The sequence below is a fragment of the Paramormyrops kingsleyae genome, chromosome 8, assembly GCF_048594095.1.
Source record: "Paramormyrops kingsleyae isolate MSU_618 chromosome 8, PKINGS_0.4, whole genome shotgun sequence".
In the NCBI taxonomy this organism is placed as follows: Eukaryota; Metazoa; Chordata; class Actinopteri; order Osteoglossiformes; family Mormyridae; genus Paramormyrops; species Paramormyrops kingsleyae.
In genome coordinates, this window is record NC_132804.1 from 19,221,262 (window position 1) to 19,243,282 (window position 22,021).

Genomic DNA, 22,021 nt, shown 5'->3' on the forward strand with positions numbered 1-22,021 from the left:
AAGAGGGTAACAGGTTTTAAACACATACATCAAAAGTATTCATACTCTTTTTTTATAAATTATAATTACAAATGGATCTTCATCAGAGTCCTTTTATTTACCATGTAGAAAAAGTAGAAGCAAGTTGTGTAGGTGATGGCATGGGGATACAATTCAAATATTGTCAAAAAATACTAAGAGATAGTCACACAAATAAAGAGGTAAGGAATAACAAAATGTTCGATTAATAAATATGTCAGCATATGTCAGCATATAAATAAGGGTGAGACAACAGGATGTGGGGAACAAGCAGTTAGAGGACTTGCTGATAAAGTTAGAATAAAATACAGGGAGTGACTTAGTGTGGGAGGGTCTCAACGGGAACCATGTTTAGGAGGGGAGTGGCCTGGGGAAGAAGCTGCTCAGATGCCGAGTCGTCCTTCTACTTTGTCTCTTGCTTTCAGCGCTCACCAGTCCCATTAGCTTGCACACTGGGAGACACTGGGAGAGCAGGTCACCATGGTGTGACATTATTTTCATTGTTTTGTATCTTGTAACCTTTTGTGATGGATTAATTATGCAGAATTCTTGGTGTTAAACTGGTTCACAGTGGCACTTACAGTAGATGTTTAGTAAATGTGTTAGTGTCAAAATAATTGGTGTATTGAAAAAAAAATCTGCATAGCTGAGCAAGATCTCTTGCTACTAAGGTTATTTAATTCTGTTCCCTTTTCAAGTTATGCAACTTTTGGCTAAATAAAGAGTTTTAGTACCTCGTCTGAGGGTACAGTAGAAAAAATTCTTGGGACCTGAACAAACCTTAAAAAAATACATTTTCTTCCTTTGGGAACACATCCTTTTCTTAACTCCCCTAATCATCAATGAAACCTCACATAAAACAATTGGACAATGGCAGCTGTACCATCCATCCATCCATCCATCCAAATTTCTACATGTTAAACTTATTTTACAGAGAAGTATGCAGTACTGTGAATTGTCTATTTTTGACTATTTTTTTTGTGTGGCGTACTGTGCAGTCAGTAATCACAAAAAAAAAAAATAATTGCTCCAGGATTATAAAGGTTGTCTGATTCTGATTCATCCACCCACTGCTTATCCTGGACAGGGCTGTGGAGGGTCAAGGAGTGTCACAAAGCAGTTGTATATACTGGATAAGATGCTTGTCCCTCAAAGGACACATTACTCATCCTAATGGTACAGGCAATTTAGATACATCACCTAGCCTAAATGCATGTCTTTGGACTGCAGGAGGGAATGAGAGTACAGAGAGGAACCCTTCTCACACGCGGAGTACATGTAAACCTCACATAAACAGGGCAGAGATATGTAATATGAACACAAGGTGTGAAACAACAGCGGTACCAGCCAGTCACCATGAAATTCAGCAGTATTATTATACAAGAATATTTTTAAATCAGGCAAAAGTAAATATGGTGTATATAGTACTCTTAAGTCATTTCTCTTCAGGTCTAAGTTTAGCTTTAATCTGATAAAGGATTTAATGTGTGTGTGTGAGTTTGTAATAAAATCCCTGGCCTTCTGAGAGGGGTGAATGCAGTCAAATAAATAGTAACACAAGGACCAACTGACTCTGGTTCTAACAGCTAGTTAATATTTCTTTTTGGAGGGGTCAGAATTGTCCCAGCTGAATTTAGACTTGGCTACAATGATTCCAGCAGAACTGTACTGTTTTCCTGAAATATTACTTTAGCATCACACCTTTCATATCATGTGATACACATTTTCAGGTGCAGCTTTTCATTATTTAACTCCGGTGTCCGATAAAAATTGTCTTGTTTTTAAAAAGCCGTTGTTAGGGTGGATTACTATCTCAATACTGCCCTCTGCTGGAAGAGGAAAAAATACAAAACCATTTTCCTTCTTCTTCACTCCTACAGAAGTTAAAAGATAATTATTTATTAAACCCTGAAGACAGTGCCACAGTTGTAGGGAAAAACGCGACTTATGAATCACAAATCTGAGTCAATAAGAAAATACAGGACTGTTTATCAATTTAGACTTTACTCAGTGAGTTGTTTGGATGTGTAGTGTGTTCAGAAAGGGATCTGTGAAGCAGGTGTAATCTTCAGAGGACAACAAATAGAAAAAAACATGCAATTCCCAAACATGAAAATCATTTACAGATGGAGAGTGAATGCGGTTCTCTATTCCACCCCTGAATGTGTAAATTTTGGGTGTTTTAAGTTTTTTGTGCCAATTTTCTTTGAATTACTTAATGCAAAAGAAAACATTCATTTTTTTTTCTGCATGACAAAGTTAATGACTCAGAACCCCCCTCTCAAAAATAAAAATCAAAAGCCAACAATCCAATTAAAATAGTGTATCGGTTTCTTGGCGAATTCTCAGGGCAGATGAGCTCTTATTCTGAAGGTTTCTTTGACTTCCGGTCAGAGTTTTTTGGTATCTCAGCATCAACCGGATCTACTTTTCTTCTCTTCCTGTTTATTAATAAAGTAGTTTCATCCCTTTCACGGGCTAAGCAACTGCCTCCTGTCTCTTCTCTCACCACAATAGCATTTTTAAATTTGCAAAAATTGATCTGACAGGACTTATTTTTACTGCAGCGGAAACTGTCCAACTGCAAGATGAGACAAAGCACAGTACTAATCCAATAAAATTTGTCTTCTCATTCATCCATATGGTTTAACAGTAGTTCTCAATCCTTTTCCTGCTGGCAGAATGTTTTCATTCCAACCTATACTGCTTTTAACCTGCCACATTCATTATTACCCTATTAAGGACCATATGAGTCTGATTAACACAGAGTTAGAATGAAAACATTCTGGAACAGGATTGAGAACCACTGGTTTAACATGACATTTCAGCCAATACCAACAGGGGGCAGATGTGTATATCTTATGGGACAAGACACACTATGGATGAATGTACTCTATTTAGGTCACCACAATCCCAGGAACAATGACGTCCCAAACTAGAATCACAGGAAGTAATTCTAGTAAATACCTAATTTCCAACAAAAGCCTTCCGGGAGATCTGATAACATTTACTCGGTGGTCTGAAACCAAAGCTCAACAAATATTTTCAACCCATCACACTAATATCTAGGTGTTGGTATCTGTTTTTACGGTTTTATTCATTCATTTATTTGATGTATTCCTTTGACTGGCTGTAACTTAGATTTCCTGGGTGGGAAAATAAATTTGACTTGACTATTTCTAATTTTTTAACATACTGCCATTTTAACACACACAGACTGGCAGAAAACCTTTTGCTTTACCATTTGGATGTATAACAATTTCTGTTTTGTCTGACACATGTAAAAGCCTAGCAAATAGTTTCACAATTATTTGTCACAAGTGTGTCTGCATTGAACTGATTTCCTGTTAAGTTTTTATTGACTTGAATTATGTCCAAAGTTTACTTTAGTGTTTCACATATAATTATTAGTCCAGGTATAATTATTGCTGAAAAATTCTCTGAATAAAGGGTGAAGTTTCTCTAAGTCATCACATAAGACTCTTTGCTTAACCATAAACTCACAGGCATATCTAAAGTAGTGAAGTAATACTGCCAAATTATTTACAAAAGCAGCTGCTGTTATGTCTGTTCGTTTTTGTTGAACTGAATCTGACCCACCTGCTCCATTGATTTCTTTTGGTTGTGTCTGTAATACTTCTAATTCTTGTAAATACAGTAGCAATTTGTTTCATTTAAATGTCACAAATGAAATTCTTTGATAGGATCTACAGATTGTCACCTTTCATAGGTATGACATTTAAATCAGCGTTTTGCAGCCACCCCAATTAATTTAAAGGTTAGATGGGGAAAAAAGCCTAATACTATGCACTGTTGGCCACAGAGTCTGGGTGCTCAGAGAGTGAAAATGTGGAGGAAGGACCAGCTATGCTCACTTTATGATTAATCATAGACAAGGTATCATTAACCAAAGGGGTGATGTACTTATTAGCTTGGAGCTACAAGGGCAAATGACACAAATCAATGTGTGCAGCCAGTTAAGCCCAGACAAAGGAAGCCCTTCCGCTGGAATGTTTCAGAAAACATACCATTCCCTGTTATGACAAATGCGACAAGAACCTGCTCTTCTTGCCACAAGACTTTCAAACTGGCAAATGAAATGTGAGCTGAGCTCCATCTCAAAACCTCATTTGAGTTCCTTGCGTTCCTGCCAGGACTTTTGTGTGTGGGACAGAGTTCCTCAAAATTCCCAGCAAAACACATTTCTGAATTTACAACCTGAAAATTTCTTATCTGACCTAGTAATTGTTACAAACCACTTTAAGAATTTGGCAATTTCTTATATAGTCCTGCTCATATTATGTAGGCTTCAGACTAGCCAAGAGACACTTATAAGTGTTACCAATATTCTGAAATTAACCAACCCCTTTGGCAAAAGGGGTTGGTTAATTTCGTTCAGCGAAACAAAATTAATTTCAGCGGCCCGATGAAATACTGGCCACGGACCGGGGCTGGACACTCCTAACTTAGAACATGCTCAGGCCACACTTTTATCCCACACATATTTATTCAGCAGAATGTTTCAAAGGGGTTTAATTTTATTGGTGATCCCTGCAATTAAGCATAATGCCACCTGCTGCCCTCATGCCATATTTATATGGGAGATCAGTATGGGGCTGCGCACCTCCCATGGGCAGAACCCTGAAGACAGTTCGGATCCTACTCCTGTAACTAATGGCGGGTGAGATTATAGCGGCGGCTTGTACAGTGTAACGCGAGAGCCTAGGAGCTGTGCCTTTCCACTCTGAAGGACAGCTTTACACAGCGGCAGAAAACAGGAGACGACATAATACAGAGGGGCTGGGGCGCTGGCGCTCCAAAGCCTGCTCGGTTTCATTTGCATCGCTAATGCGTTGAAATTTACCTACTGGTTTCCTGTATCACAGATACTGCCCTGGCTGTAGCACGCAGCATCGGCACTTAATTCTGGGACAGAATAACGGCACATTGTTCGTAAATAAGGTTAACTAACTACGCATATTCATGTTTAACACTGGATGCACATCAAAGCAGCGGGATTCGTTTTTATGTCTGCCCCTGCCACCCCCCCGGCTTTGTCTATATTGCTCCTGTTGCAGATTTGTGGTGTTGCTATGGGAACGGCAGAGCCCACTGCAAGTTTTGCTTCCTGGAAATCAATGGTAGTTCAAGAATTATGACCCAGAGTTACGTCTCATCTGTTAATATTAATGTAAGTTTTTATAGGATTTTGATTCTATATTCTTTTGAGAGCAAGCTGTAAACCCCGTGCCAATGAAGCTTTGAAGTCTACCCCCATTCTCCTGCATATTAAGGACTATGATCACCCTCAAAACAATAAGATGGTACAGTCATGCACTCACCAGAGATTGAAGAGAGACTTAAATCTGCTTCAGTTTCAGCACGTAGTTATCAGATCATGAACTAGACATACCTTCCACCATGAGCAGACCAAGAACAGATTGTCCTCTGAATGGTAGACAAGTGAGCGGACACAAGAAAGCATAAAAGAAGAACAAGAACACGTGCAGGCCTTCCACAGTAGAACAATATGAAGGAAAAATAGTGACTTAGGCCTGGTTCTGCCATTTAAATCTAAGCCAAGACTTACTAGCGCACGAAAAACAGTAGCAGACATTGTATTGTGGTTATTTCTCTACAAAAAGCAAGATGCCAGCCAGTGTTCTTCTTTAATAGGCTTAAGTTGCTAAGTAAGAGCATATTGAAATACAGACTTCCCCCAGAAATACTGTTTATACAATTAATAGTGGTATAAGACAAATGGACACACACACTTCAAAAGGCGACATCGTATGCAAACCCAGTCGATACAAAGAGGCATTAACTTAATCAAATGTAATGAAACGTTTCAAAATTAAATCAGATACGACAAAGGTGACAATCCAAACTTTAGTATCTCCATTTGATGTCAAAAGCAGACATGTTCCTCACCTGTACTTGCCTCCTCTGTTCTGGTAAGCATGTGGGCTATTTCAGATCTCGATTCAAGCCCAGTCCATAAAAAAGTGTGAAAGACCCAAAATACATTACCTAAGTTATTTTACACAGCCTGCAGAGTGAATGAAGTGGGGTGGAACAGTGATGGACGACAAACCAACGTGGTATACTGTGTGTGTATGTGCGTGCATATGGAGGGGGGGGGGACTCGGCTCCCTTCCCCAGCTGTCACTGTGATTAACAGATTTCGTCACATGACACATGACAAACTCCCACCTCGATGGGAATAATGAGAGTTCCACGTAGAAACAACAGGCTAACATACAGCTCACACAGAAGTGGGGCCATCTTGGAGTTGGAACGAAGAGGTTCCCCTGGTTCTGTTCAGAAAAAAACATCAGTCCTGGCCCACCACAAGTGACCGGGTTAAGGGCCAAGACGTCAAGCGGCAAACGCCTTTTCAGAGCAGATTCCTCAGGGGCTTTTCAGGCTCAGCAGAGTAACCCCGCCGTTTAACAGGCTGTCCTTGAGGCTACGCGTCTCCACACTCTCAGACCTCAGGGCCTGGCGTGGATGATGGAGGAGCGCGTACTCAGGGTGGTGTGGACAGCGAGTTAAAACAGCAGGGTTTAACCTCAGCAGCCAGCCTGGCTGATGTCTTTCCCAGACTGCTTGGTCACCTCCAAAGTAGTGAAGATCTACAATAGAAAGTAAGACAATGTGCTCCTTCACCTGTACGTATGTTCGATTCCACTGGCTAGTAGCAGTAAGCTCTCCTGAGCTGTGAATGAACAACCAAGCAGGTCATTTCTTTCTGCTGTACCTCATAAACACTAGGATGCGTTTCTTGGTTTTTTTCTGTCACCGCTGAGGGCAGAACTCACCTCAGCACAGGTGGGGTGGATGCCAATGGTACTGTCCAACTGTTCCTTAGTCAGACCACACTTCATGGCCACTCCAAAGCCCTGGGTGACCTCCCCTGCATTGGGGCCCAAGTAATGGAACCCCACCACACGTTCCTGGGAAGGGGGTAGACCTTGGCATCACAAACACAAACAAAGAGGAGCATGCAGAGGAAGGGGGCTGAGGAGAAACTCACATTGTCCAGTTTATTGCACAGGATCTTTGCGTAACACTTGTTGTTGTCCCTGTTTGGAACTGTATACTCTAGAGGCCACAACAGGCTATGATAGACCTATAGAGGACACAAAGAACAAACATTTACACAGAGAGCCCATGGAGATATGGTCTGTACACATTCATCCAGTTATCCACACAAAGATATCATCTCTTTACCTCGACATTGTCATCGCCATAGAGCTGCAGGGCCTTCTCCTCTGACAGCCCGCAACATCCATACTCAAGCGGCGTGAACACCGTGGTGGGCACGTTGATGTAGTCACACTACGCGCGGAGCGGAGAGAGGTTAGGTGTCAGTACCCGTGTTGGACGCCCCCTGCCCCGCGCGTCCGCCCCTCCGTGGACCTGCCCCGTGCCGCACCTGGATGGTGGAGCCCGCAAAAAGGCGGCGGGCCAAGAGCTTCCCGGCCTGGATCGCCACAGGCGTCAGCTCCCACTTGCCCTCCAGGATGTCACCGATGGCGTATATGTGTGGCACATTCGTCTGCTCCTTGTCGTTCACTGGGACCTTCCCGTTCCTGGATTGCCAGAGAAGCTTACGTTAGGAGTTTGACCCTCACTCAGCAGCAGGTATTTCTCTGGGCCTCACAATCCCACCATATCCACAAATACTCAGTGTCCCTACTTCCTGCTAATAAGTCAGGGACTAACCACACTAATACCGTTACACTGGGGCCACCACAGTGCCACACAGAGCATCACCAGCCTATATCTACAGCACAAGATTAATTTTTTTTCTTAAATATGAATTTTAAAATAACCTGTACTGGAATCAGCCGCAATTGCTAAGAGTGCAGCGATGCCTTTAAGTTTCAGGTTTTTATCAGCATGCCTAGCTGAGCAGTTACAAGCATTTCCAGTAACTGCTCAGCTAGGCATACAGAAATGCCTTCATGATCTTTACTAAAACATTCCTGCTGCACGTCATCCCCAACGCTGCACTGCACTGCCGGCAAGCCATTGCACGGCATACCAGATTGAGCAGTTCCTCCCCCCTTCCCCGCCCCTCCCTTCCTCCCTGCCCCTCCCCTTCCCAGGTTGTGCTGAATCATGGTGACTGCGGGAGTCTTTAAAGGCACAGTCACACGGCAAGAAAAGGAACCTACTTCTCGTTGACTTTGACCCCGGCTTTATCTAGGCCAATCCCCCCGGTGCAGGCATCACGACCCACTGCTATCAACACCTGCGGATGTACAGAAGGGACTCACGCTGTCATCTTAGCCACACAATGACAAACAGACTGACTGACAGGTTAACTGAAGACAAGCGATCTGGACTGAACTCAAAGCTCTATCAAGATCTGTGCTTCACAGAGAAATAAAGGCAGTGATTATTACATAGCATTGCTGCTTTTTGCTTTCAATTTCATGTGTATAAAGATGAAATTAAGCCTTGTCCATACAGTGTTGTACTCCCCCTCGATGATGTCATCTGTCTCAGTGGACTTGGCCGTCACCTTCAGCCTCCCTGGCTCACCTTTCTCCAACTCTTCCACCTGAAGGAGGAGAGATACAGGAAATGGGCACTACAGTTCAGCAAAGGCATGACCGCCGGGGCGTGAGGAGTGTGACTTGTGGGTGTAAGTTGAGGGCTTATGCGGAGGCAGGCCCCTAAACAAATGAACTTGCACATGCCTTTTTAGGCAGACTGCAGACACAATAAGCCGAAATTTAGGGAAATCCACAAAGGCAGCTGTGGACATTTATTTAATATCCTTAGAAGTTCCAAGAGAAACAGACTTTGTATTTTGTGCAAAGATTCTCTTCTGATAAATATGAATTTACACTCAGAGTTCTAGTGCATAGGTTATTAAAGTCTAGATTTTTAACGAAACGCTGCAGTGAAATGCCTGTGCTCAAGGGACCCGTAACATGCGTGCCGCCCTTCTGGATAACCATTTGAGGTATATGTTCAGCCCTGTGGGGCTTTCGCACCTTGATGGGCACAAACTTGCGGATGAACTTGACGCCGTGCTCTTCCATATGCTGCCCGGCACGTTCGGCCATGTCCTGGTCGAAACCGCGTAGCAGGATGGACCGCACCATGACGGTGACGTCCAGGCCCAGCCCCGCCAGGAAGCCCGCGCACTCCAGGGCCACGTAGGAGGCACCGATCACCAGTGTCTTGCCAGGGCAGTAGGGCAGTGAGAAAAGATCATCGCTGTGGGTGACAGAGCAAGTGTGAACTCATGTAAGCAGCAGCAAATCCCTGGAATCATCATGTCAGCACCTCACTGCCAGTCACTATATAGTGGCTGTTTACTTGCCCCGAAATATTTCTTCATATGTATGATGTTCTTTGCCTGAACAGTGCAGTGAAGGTGGAAGTGAGACACCGTAAGTGAGGGGGTGTCATACATACTGCTGTCACTGCCCCGTTTAGCAGGAAGTGAGCTTCTGCTAACAGACAGATAGCTGATACTGCAGCAAAGGGACAATCAGAGTAAATCATTAGCCAAGTAATACATTATGGAGGCCGGCCAACAGGACTAAGCTGAACTCATGAATGCCATGGTCCCCCCCCAGTATAGCTCCTTTAAACATAAACCTTCAGAAGAGATAGGAGGACCAATGGGCCTCTCTTTGGGTTTTTTGGTTTGCATGCCTGGGAAAGCAAAGCTTGTGGCAAAAGGGTGTAAGTGTGTGTGTGTGTGTGTGTGTGTGTGTGTGTGGTCGTCATATGGCTCACCTGGTGACGCAGTACTCCTTGTCCCCTGGAATACCCAGGTAGCGTGGACGCTCTCCTGTTGCCAGCACAAATGTAGCAGCAGTGTAGAAAGTCTCCTTGCCTCTCTTGTTTGTAGCCTGCATGGAGACATTGCACCAAGCTTTTGAGAGCCAATCCCATCATACATCCAAGAGCTCCTTCCTCTTCATTAGCTTAGACAACAATGTTAATTCTAAATCTTAATCGTGATGAACAGAAACTCAGGGTAAGTCATTGCTTTGATTTACACACAGGCGTAGAATTGGAAATTCAAAGCAAAAGACACTGGTTGTTATTTGTGCAAGTATATATAAAGTTTTGAATGCGTGCGCGACCTTGATTTTGTGTGGATCAACAAACTCCGCATACGAGTTGACATAGTTGACACTCTTGTCACGCAGAGCGACCCGGTAGCCCCAGTTGAGGGAGCCAATGTAGTTAGCCACTGATGTCTTCATTGTGTCCCAGTTGTGCTTCACTGCAAACACAAATGCATGACCTATGAGGGCTCGAAAATGAAGACGTTAGGACCTAAAATTCGAACCAAAGTTTTTTTTCGGAAATATAAATCTTCTCGTTTTGCCAAAACAAAGATTTATAGATTGTAGCACATCAAAGGACACCTGTCACATCCATCCTTCCTGAACTACACACCATTTTCCTCAAATTCCCAGCCAAAACTGCGGGAATCCTGGAGCGCTGTTCCCAGCAAGGCAGTCTGGTGCATCAGTTTCTTGGGGATGCAGCCTACATTGACGCAGGTGCCACCTAGACCTGTGGACACACAGAGAAATGCCAAACCCTCTAGGATCAATATTGGAGGGTGAAGGAAGAGCAAGACATCTGAGAAGAGGCTCTTACCCCACGTGGTGCCCATGGGTGTGGGGACAACATAGTCTAGGACCATGACTTTCTTACCCAGGCTTGCTGCTTCCTGTTGACAAAAACCAAACCCTTTATAGCACACAACCCTCATTAGGCTGAGGAAATGGTCATCGTTTTCAAGATAATTTTAACTTTGAACAAACATGACTGTCAGCAGCGGCCTGTCTATACTGTCCACAATATTAAACTTAGAGGCAGTAGAAATCTGGAATTCTTCTTCATAGTCTCATAAAAGCCACGTCTTGATCTTACAACTAGGGTTGCAAAGAGACTAAGAATCTCCAGAGACATTCCATTCCATGGGAAGTAGGGGAATTCAGGAAATGTTCCAAGTTGGAGGGGAATATATGGGAATTAATGGGAAAATTCCAAGAATTTTGCAACGTTACTCATAACCAGTAAGGACCTTGAGGACCACAATATTTGTTGTCCATAAATCATTAAATCAAAAGGTCATTGTCTTGCTAAACATACAACTACAAACATACCCAATCATTTAAAGAAGATGGTCTGTTTAGTTTACATTGCATAAAGTCACTGATGAAAACAAAGTCTAACTGCACCCTGAAGGAATAAATGATGAGCAACCATGTCCAGTATTAGGGTGTTATGGAGGGCAGACTGCATTTATCTAAAACTCACCTTCGAGCAGGCCAGCCCCCCAGAACCACCACCAATTACAATGAGGTCATACTCATAAAGCTCCTCGCCACTTAAAAGCTTCTGTAGGAGGCCATCCTTGTGAGCCTTTTGGGGGTGGGGGAGAGAAAATGACAGAAAACGGACAGGTTATTTGAGATGAGACAAGGCGAGATGTGACCACAAAACGGTATTTCAGAAAAGTATTAAGCACAACTAAAATGGGGGCTGCAAGGCAGCCTGCATGCTTCCACTGTGCCAAGGGCTGGTCACCATGGTGAAAAATGAGACAACAAAGATGCTAATTCATTCTAAAGGAAGATTGATTTTTGATTACCGAAAGGAAATACAAAATATGCTTTTTAACACCACAATCTGGTAAGCATCTTATCTGTAAGCCAGAGCTCACGTTGGGCAAATAAAATTAAAGCAAAAAGCTTCAACCTTCCATGCGTAAGTGAACAAAATGGCCTTTTTCTACAGATAAAAAGACAAGTTCATGCTACAAATTGCTTCAAAGCCATACAAAGCAGGGGGAAAAAATACCAAAAACTGTATAGTTTACTGTAGACATGGCAATTTCCCCTTAAGAGCTGGAATAACACATTATGATGACTAACTTAAAAATAAACCTCCAGGATTCAGCCACAAGTTTTACACTTTATCACACCACTAAGGTTTTTTAAAATCTGTAGTAAACAGAGACTGAATTCAGCGACTTGTATAAGGAACCCTGACAATCTTAAACCACCAAGACCACCACATGGTCAGCAGCCTCCTTAATCCATTGGAAAACTAACATATGAGCAAACTAATATATAATAAAATAAAACTCTTCTAACATATGACCTAATAATCTCAAATGACCTTTTTAGCAAGACACTGAAAGCTTTCCATTACTGATAATGGAACTTTATAGAGTTACCTCATCAAGTCATTTAAGTAATTAAGTGAACTGGTGGTATTTAATGGATACATGGAACGGCTGAGATGCTCGTGGGGATCGGTTTGGGAAGCTGCAACAATATACCAGTAACTTTTTGGAGAATATATTCAATTTTTGTTGGGTTGTTATAGTGTGAATGTGTACTTTTCATGTCCATATATTCTAATGTCAAATTATTTTAATGAGCAAATACACAATTTCCAAATAAATAGCTTTAAACATTTTCTTTTCTTTGGCCTAAGACTTTTGCATAGTACTGTAGAAGTGTAGAACTTCTGCTACAATGCAAAATAAGCACAATTATTGCAATTCTACTTGAATGTGACACTAGTCAGCATAATAGCCATTAAAAGTTTTTAACTTACCTGCAATGTCTTGTCAGACCCACCGATGTGGGTCTTGTTGACAAAGACATTTGGGACTGTCTTCTGTCCAGTCAATTCAAGCAGCATTTCTTGGTAGTCAGAGCCATCATCTGAGAAGACGTTAATATATTAAAATAATGACCACTTCTATGAAATGGATAATTAGCATTCCATATTTTGAACAATCAAGTGGTCAAATATCCCATTAATCTCATCATAATCTGATTCATTTTTGATCAAAATGGAGGAAATCATTTGCAAGGATATACTTTATGAATCTAGTTTTTGCAAGCCTTTATACATTCTACAGGAAGTAAGATATGACCAGCAAAGTGCAGCAGTAAAAACCGCTACAGTCAAAAGATAAATGTTATGCAAGTGTAAGCCTTTCCTTACAGAAATTGCTTAATTACCGTTCTGGTCAATTTCATTAAAGCTATAACACAACAAGCTGACTCATACTATCCTGAATGCCACATACGAAGTAGAGGAAGTTTGGGAACAATATTCAATATTAACAAAAACATTTAACATTAATTCTAGAAACTGTTTCCTTAAAGAAAGTACAACTTGTAAAAGAGAAAAGATTCAGCATAACAACCAATGTTTCGGGATTATTTTGACACACCCTGAATCAAGTGTAAATCCTTCAAAATAAGGACTAAAGTTAGCAGAGCTGCTGACAAGCAGGATTTAAAAATGCCATCAGATAACAGGCACCTCAACTTCAAGATATGAAGCAGGAAGTACATACTAGAGTGATGTGGAGAGAATGAAGTGTATCATGAACTTAAGATTTTTACTGAATGTGACACAGCAAGATTTGTGGCTCCACATTGCTAAGACTGCAATAGCACTCTGAATTGCAAAATGTTGTAAGCCAAGTTTCACAATGTGAGATGTGCATATCTTAATTGTACAACATAATTTGCTTAACCAATAAAAAGACACCTTATAACTAAGACGATTATCAAAGATTAACAGCAATTAGAGAAGCAAAAGCAGATACCACTGTACCCTTAAGAGCCTTCTGGAAAATAAATTGCTGAATTATGATGTCTGCTTCCTTTTTAGGGGAACTCAATTTCGCACCCTGCCACATTTATTTCGTCACCCTCAATAACCCATAAATCTGGGGCAACGTTCTTGGAATAGGAGAATGACAAAGCAAAAATGACATTTCGACCCACAAGCAACCTTATAGGGTCATGAATGAATAATAGCATTCTGGAGAAGGGCTTGCAACATCCACAGCCAATATTTTGAAAAGTTTCAAAACCAGACACTTCTTGTATTGCTTAGATCACATAGATGCTTTGTGATGAGGGTAATATGATACACCTGCCTTGGGAGAAGTTAATCCACATACATAACCCTTTATTAGACCATGTACTTAGGACTCAAACAGTAAGCTCCGTTTTGATCCAAGTTACAGATTAGAAAACTTCTGAAAGCAGTGAGGATGACATAATTCGATGGGAACATGATACACAATCCTGGGCAGGGGGTCAGAAACATCCAGTCTGCTCATCTTCCCAGTAGCAAATATTGTCCCTGTCTGCGTCAGCCATTACATCCATCCATTTTCTGTAACCACTTGCCCTATTTAGGGTCACAGGAGGTCCAGAGCCTATCCCAGAGGCTACGGACACAAGGCAGGGAACAACACAGGTTGGGGTGCCAACCCATCGCCGGCCAACTCACATATCACTCACACACACAGACACACCCCTATAAACAATTTGATAACTCCAATTAACCCAGGCATATTTTTTGGACTGTGGGGGGGGGGGGGGGAATAAGACCACTTGGAGGAAACCCCAAGATGATATGGGAAGAACATGCGAACTCCACACACATGGAGCCACGGCAGAGACCAGGTCCCAGAGGTGGGAGGAAACACTGCTAACCACTGCACCACCATGCCACCCCAAGCCTGCCACTCACCACCTAAAAATGGTACAGACTACACCATGTCCACAGGCTAGACTGCAGCAATAAAATGAACAGGGCCATGCAAAACATAGGCAGGTAACAAGATCTGGCAAATGAATTCCCCTGCTAAAGGGTTAGGGTTGGTAAAATGGATGGATGAAAAGCTAAATCCATAAACTGACAAACAGTAACGGGAAAAGGAAAAGTTCAGGATTACAGATTTGTGCCTTTTGGATTTCCTCTAGAAAGGGATTAGCACAGCAACCTGGTCACCCATCTCTCTCTCCCAAAAGTTCCCTGCACCCCACTTTAGACAATTTGTTTGCGGATGTGAAAGTATATTTTAACCAGCCAATAATCCCCAACAAATCAGTAAATTCACTTTCCTTAACACTAAATTAGTGGGTTTCTGCTCAAGTTAAAAAGGAACCACTTTCAAATTATGAACTCTTCTGTAATGAATAAAATACATAGTTATACATGCCTTGGGCTGGCCACTTACCCATTAAGTCCAGCTCCAACGCACTGTATTTTACATTCAGTTCACTGAACAGATCCTTCACCTTACACAGAAAAACAGGCAATTAATACATTCATACTCCTTGAACTGAAAAACTTAACACAGATAACGTCCTGAAGTAAGCAGTGTAAAACCTTTTTTGAAAAGATGAAATGAAGGATTACAACTTAAATCCATGGAATGAAATAAAAGGAAATGTTAAAATCCATTTCATTTTAACAAAGTCTGCGGCACACTACATTCTCCTGAAATCAAAGGCCAGGATCCAGGAGTCTGACATTCTTTGGTTATGATTAAAAAGAGGTGATGATAACATTAGCACGGTGTGGAGGGAGGCAGACAAGGAGATACTTTAGGGCAGGGGTCTCCAACTCCGGTCCTGGAGAGCTACCGTCCAGCAGGTTTTCTATCCTACCTGGCTTCTGATGAGCCATATCTGTTCTCAGCTAAATTACAGGAACATGTGTGGCTCATCAGAAGCCATGTGGGACAGAAAACCGACTGGATAGTAGCTCTCCAGGACCGGAGTTGGAGACCCCTGCTTTACGGTAACTCAGTACAGACGTCTCTGTGGAAGAGAACACTGCAAATGGACTGCAGGGTGCTCCCATTGTCTCCGTGCCCGCCACTGAATATATAATAAGTTATTTTTAGCCCGCCACTGAAATATGATTGGCAGATAATAAGATGCAAGAATGCGGACGTTTAGCTAGCAAGCAGGTACAGTATTTATAATTACAAGGCATGAAGTAATTATTTAGTGTTCAGACTCACGGATAGGCAATATAGGCGCGAAGAGTTACTCAGTATAACCCTTGAGTAGTGTTACCTACTCTTCCAGACAAAAATATGATTGTAACGACAATTAAAGATTAATGAGCACCAATTAAAGCGTTACTGGATACTTCTTAACTAAAAGCATAGAACACCACCTAAGCTCAAAGCAACTTTCTAGTAAACTTTTTAGCCACGAACATATCTTTTTACCTTCTTGCAGTACGGGCAGTAACTTTTACTGAAGATGAGGACCTGGTTCGTGTCGATGAGCTCTTTGATTCGGGCTTTGAGGTTGCCCCGCTCGCAGGCGCCGGTTGGAGGCATACCCGGCTAACTAACAGACGGCGTCAAGTGACGAATCGTGTTCAGCAATGTTCTCTCTCTCCCTTTGTCTCTCTGCCCACCTTCATAAAACACCGGCAGCGTAATGACAGGTGTCCGCACTTCGACCCTTGAAGACAACTGTTAAAGGTGGTGGCCTTTGAAATGAACGGACAACCCACACAATCGCCCCGCAGCAAAACCCGCTAGAAATTTAGCAGGGCGGCCGGATGCCTCCCTCAGCCACCAAGCGACGTTCTCGCGCTACGACTCGCGAGACAGTGTCGTGTAGCCGGAAGTGGGAAATAGAGGGCTGTCCGGGTACTTGCCTGATCTGATGAACACAAATACTAAGGAATTGTCGTTTATAGTGTTGAGTTAAAATTATGCTGCCGACAGGGTACATTCAGTGATCAGTTTCTTAGGTGAATCGCTTACAATAAACAATCAGGAGGTCGTGACTTGCAATAGTGCATAAGTAGATAGCTCGACCGGCTCCGGGGGATCGCGTACTGTCTCCGCCGGGGCTCCCTGTGCGTGGTGTTTGCATGTTCTCCCCGTGTCGTCGTGGGGTTTCCTCCACAGTCCAAAAACATGCTGAGGTTAATTGGAGTTGCCAAATTGCCCATAGGTGTGAATATGTAAGTGAATGGTGTATGAGTGTAATCTGGGTTGGTGACCCATTCTTGGTTGTCTCCTGCCTTGCGCCCGTATCCGTGTATTATGTGATTATTACTGAATGGTGTCCTTGAGTGCTCTGATAGGTGCATATAAATTAAATGCATTATTATTATTATTTTGTTGTTATTATTATTATTATTATTTATTATTATTATTAGCCTCCGAGATAGGGTCTGGACCCCCCGAGAAGCTGGTTAGGACAAGCGGTTACAGAAAATGGACGAAGGAAACACCTGGTAGAGTCCATACTCTAAACGATCTAGAGCAGTGGTGGTTTTTAACTTAACAATGGCGGCTAATCTAGGGATACGTAGCCGTGACGGTGTATTTTAACGACCAGGGGAGGTGGCGCAGAAGGTGTCGCGTTCGACTAGGAAAGTCTTGCAGACCGATGCATTCAACAACCTCCCACGACAAAGAAATACACGACGACAATGTGACAACTCACTGGACAATCTATAACAAGATTAAGAGTATACTTTCAAGGGATGTTTGTAGTCCACTTCCCATTTATCTTCTTCCAGCTTTCTCCATGTTGTAGAAAGCTTTTTATGCCATAAGTAAAAGGCCATTTCTTTCTTTCTGATGGCTAAATAAAAATGAAAGGACTGAAAGGGACATGGTCATCACAACCATCACCACCGACGGTACCACATGTGGAGAAAAAATACTTGTCGTAAGCATATTCATGAGCGATTGACAAGTCATCTGTTTTAGCATATGCAGAAGATAACTACTTCGTTCTAAAAGGATACCACAGGATTTAGGTGTCGACCAAATGAATCCTAAGTGGACATTGCATTCCCTCTACAGTACCATAACATTTATTTACCCTTTTTTCTACTGATGAGTCCCCTCTATTATTTTAGCGTGATTTCTCCTTCTTCTTTAAGAAAAACGACGACTCTAGGACTGCCTCGTGATGATGAATAGATGCCTGAGATTGTTCCATGATCCTGTTGTGTATAGTTACAGTACAGGAGCCCTGGCCATTCTAGGGCAGGTATAGTGTGCAGCATTTTAAAGGAACCCGTTACTTTTCCTTAATTTGAAGTTAAAGGAATATTAATAATCCAACTGGAAGTCATGACACGAAGCTAGACATGAGGCATGAAATAAATCCTTAGATCCTATATAGAGGAGGTATAATGAGAGAAAGGGTTTCACGGGATATAAAATTTACCTGACATTTGCAATCCTAAAATATTTAAGTTACACAATATTGCCTGATAAAATGTGGACGTACTTTAAAGACAGTGTCACGTTTCTCCACTAGAGGGTACTCTTGCACAACCTGTGAAGAAGATACGTTTCGACGTTTTAGATTTTGTCAAGTCTTGTGTCCACACGTTTGCCCCTGAATCCTCCTTGGCATGTTTTGTACTTGCGTTTTTGTAAATAAGGTAAAAAGCGACGTGTTAACTTTCAGCGGAACAACCTGAGTGTGAAGGTCTTCTAATGGCGGTACAATTCCTTGTTTCCTAATGGGACTCAAACGGTGTGCTGCAGAAACCGAGAGTTTAAAAATCAGCAACAAAGCCTAACTCCCAACAGACCCGTGCCCAAAGGAAAACAATGAAACATTTGACAAGATAATCTAATTTCATAGTTTCCTTTTTCACCACGGGGGGAAAAACATGAAGCTGAAAAGGTTTCTGAGATGCCTGTGTGTTTAAAACGCCCATTGAACGGGAGGGACATAAATTCCTGGAGCCTTTCAGTTCAGTCGGGTGTCCTTGTCTTGTGTGTAAGGTACGCTTGCAACAGTTAATGGTACATAACATATTTTCCTTATTTAACGTACAATATGAATGACGTCATTTAAACTTTTTTAAAGCTGAATTGCTATTTGCTGAACGGATGTCTCAGATTGTTTCTTGATCTAGCTGTTGTGTAGTTAGTAGACAGCAGCTTAAAGGAACCCATTACTTTTAAAATACTCTTTAATCTGAAGTTAACGTAATATTAATAATACAACTAGAAGTTAGGACAAGAGGCTTTTCCAAAGCAACATACTGTCGCGTTTCACTTCTTTAACCAATCACAGTTTTAATCGTATGACATCACCACATTCATTTAAACCAGTGTTTTCTGTTAAGCAGCAAAGTGCACAGATTTCTGTAATACCTGATGTGTTGTGTATGCTGTGGGATTCAATAGAATTATAAAGAACATACAATGAATAGAGGAAAAGGAGAATATAGCTTAAAGCAGGGCATGATGAAAAGGGGGGGGGTTAATTCTAAAAAATGCAGTTAACTGAAACGAGAACTGACTGGCACCGGCAAGGCAAAGTTACCTAATCGGGACCGATAGAGGGAGCGACAGAGAACATCAGCGGCCCTTACGTATCTGTAGCCTTCCACAAGGACAAGTACTAACCGACTAACTAGAGTAAATGTCAAACATGTGGTTGTCACGTAGACGGAAGGTACCGAGAGAGGGGGGGAGATGCCCAAAGGGCTTTAAAAGGGATACAGCTGATACATATGGCAGAGCCTCCTTCTGTACATGCTGAATGTATGTCAGATGGTCGCTCCCTGATTATAATCAGTCAAGAGAATAAACCGGTGATTTGCAACTTCTCCCCGTGTCAGCTGTGAATCTCTTCTCATCCACGGACCCGGTGGAGACGGCGTACTCCAACAATGCCTCTTGTTAAAGGACATTTCATAAATAAACATAGACAAAACATAGGGATATGCAAATCTGCAAAGGCTGTACAGAGCAATGAAAGAGTGCGTCTTTATTTCACGATGATAACAGTAATATTAATAACAACAACAATAGTAACAAGGCTTGAACCAGCAACCTTGTGATCACAAGCTTAGATGAGCCACACACTAGAGACTTGCGCGGGACGGATTTTTCAGTCCAGCTCCCGCAAGATTCTGTCCCGCTCCCGCAAAAAATATATATTATTTTCTCCCGCCCGCAGTATTCAAGTTTTATCCCGCTCCCGCCCGCAAAATCCCGCAGGTAAACATATTAGTTTTATTTTTACCGCTTCTTCCCGCTACTCTGTTATTTGTTTCACTTGCTTCCCTTTTGAGTATATATAAAAAGGAAACGGGAAATAAACAAATATTTCGTTTTATTTGAGTTTAATTAAATGGAATGATGAACATGGACACGAACGAGGAGCTTTTCAGAACATGCCATCCCATCCAAGCACCAGGCTGATTCCTTCTTGGGGTGTCCGGTTACGTCCCCCGGCACTCAGAGCGCGGCAATTGTAGTTTCTGTAAATTGTTATTATTTTAATTAAGTCGTTCTTGTTGTTTTTGTGCAGTAGATAAATAATAGAGTATTTGTTTTTAATAAATTAATTTTAAGATAATTCCATTTTGCGGGAGTCCCGCGATTAATTCTATTCTCCCGCAACCCGCACGTACATGAGGACCTTACCGCCCGCACCCGCATCCACCCATCAAATCGGGTCGGTGCAGGTCTCTACCACACACTACCCTTGCCCTGCATAGCTGGAAGCCTTGAGTTTGAAAATTAGAAAAAACAGACCAATGCAGTGATGTCATAGGATGACGACTATAATTGGTTTAGTTGGTTAAAGAAGTGAAATGCAAGCCCCTCCCATGTTGACCGATGAGGATAACACTTGCTTTTCAGAAGGAGCTGGAAATCTAACCGTGCTTGATTTCTCCTACCCCAGATGGTCATTGAGCCTTGGCTGTGAAGTGTCAGATGAAGAAAGACTTTTCCTTGAAACGCATGCCAATCAACAATCACAATAAAGGCAGCCATAGGCCCAATTTCCCCTGACTTGATGAGTTAAAGACTGATGGGCCCAGAGGTAAAGAGCTACATGGATGAGTCATTAAAGATTATGCCATTAATGACAGTGGCAGGGACGTGAACTTTACGATAACTGGCAGGACATTTCCTGTGGTGGCTGTGTCAGAGAGCTTGCAAGTCAACGCTTCATGTGAGCTTTTTTTTATCTACTTTTTGGCATTGTCCTACATCTGAGTTCTCTCAGGAACATGCCAGTAGGATCCTCGTTATCTAAAAGTGACAGGCAAAGGGCTTACCTAATTTTAAGTAAACATGATGCATTTTCTCGTCAGTTATAAAGGAGATGTTGCCTAAAAGCCTACAGCTAATGTTTTTTTTAGGAATCATTACAGATGGAAATGGGACCAACAGACTGGGAAACAAACTAATTAAACTAAGTAAGCTAATTGAAGTCTATCTCTAAAAGGGGGAATAGAAGGAACCCTTAACTCAGCCCTCATCAACTGTAGGCTAATTAGTCCTGCTTCCGTAACAGTACAGTTAGACTTAGCTTGACAAAGCTTTGGATATTTCCACAGATGCCCTATAATCTTCACAACACTGCAACCCAACAGACAAAAATGAAAACAAGGTATTCATCTGGAGACATGTGTAAGAGAAGCCACTACAGCGAGGACAAACATCGCATTCTTAAGATCTCAGCTAGAATCGCCCTTCAAGGAGGATGTGGCCTCTTTATAGCAAGGTTACAGAAGAGCAGTGAGAATTAACTCTGGTTCTGAAGACTTGCCACACTTGGATTGGTGATGTAAAGTGGAACATACCGAATTTTGTTCGGAAATGGCCTCAAGGAACATGAGACACTTGAGGAAGGAAAATGTCATGGAACTCTACCCCAAGTTTTCAGATGAAGGCAAGAACTGTTTGCCTGAACCAGAAGCCATACTGGGACTGGAAGCAATTTCACCCAGACATGGTCAGATGTACACTGGGAAATGGGGTACCTGTCTGTAAAATGCATTGATCCATCTCCCAAAACTACTTATCCAGTATAGAGGCTGGAGTCCATCTTACGAAGCACATGGCAGGGAGACAATCTGTACAGGATGCCCATCCACACACAGCTCACAGACAGCCACATACTTGGAGACGGCAAGTTACCTGAGTGCATGTGGAAGGAACCTAACAAACAAACAAAGAAAAACCCAAACAAAGTCGACACACAGACAGCAAGAATAAAACACACCTCCAGGCAGAAATAGGACCACAGTACATCCCACTGAACCAGCATGCTACCCTGTAGAATTTAAATTAATAATTTAATAGGAAACGCAACAGGTGAGAAAGGATTCATCTAATCTTCCAATGTGACATTCAATAGAAGACGAGGTAAGATAA

At 42.2% G+C, this 22,021-nt stretch overlaps 1 protein-coding gene and 1 long non-coding RNA gene across 2 annotated transcripts; one reads left to right on the forward strand and one right to left on the reverse strand.

The window, feature by feature from the left end:
• Positions 1 to 5,668: 5,668 nt before the first annotated feature.
• On the reverse strand, positions 5,669 to 16,470 carry txnrd3 (thioredoxin reductase 3). The gene is made up of 16 exons (XM_023826856.2): positions 16,079 to 16,470; positions 15,074 to 15,134; positions 12,637 to 12,746; positions 11,329 to 11,433; positions 10,663 to 10,735; positions 10,456 to 10,575; positions 10,137 to 10,279; positions 9,784 to 9,899; positions 9,030 to 9,255; positions 8,498 to 8,590; positions 8,202 to 8,278; positions 7,457 to 7,613; positions 7,252 to 7,359; positions 7,055 to 7,150; positions 6,840 to 6,974; positions 5,669 to 6,653 (listed from the first exon to the last, which is right to left on the reverse strand). Exons 1-16 carry the CDS (start codon positions 16,190 to 16,192, stop codon positions 6,591 to 6,593), a joined length of 1,797 nt encoding a protein of 598 aa, XP_023682624.1. The 5' UTR covers positions 16,193 to 16,470; the 3' UTR covers positions 5,669 to 6,590.
• A 1,953-nt stretch (positions 16,471 to 18,423) lies between these two features.
• On the forward strand, positions 18,424 to 21,474 carry LOC140592282 (uncharacterized). Its single transcript, XR_011992625.1, has 3 exons — positions 18,424 to 18,622; positions 20,541 to 20,681; positions 21,202 to 21,474. It is a non-coding gene; the product is annotated as an uncharacterized lncRNA (long non-coding RNA).
• The last annotated feature ends 547 nt before the right edge of the window (positions 21,475 to 22,021 follow it).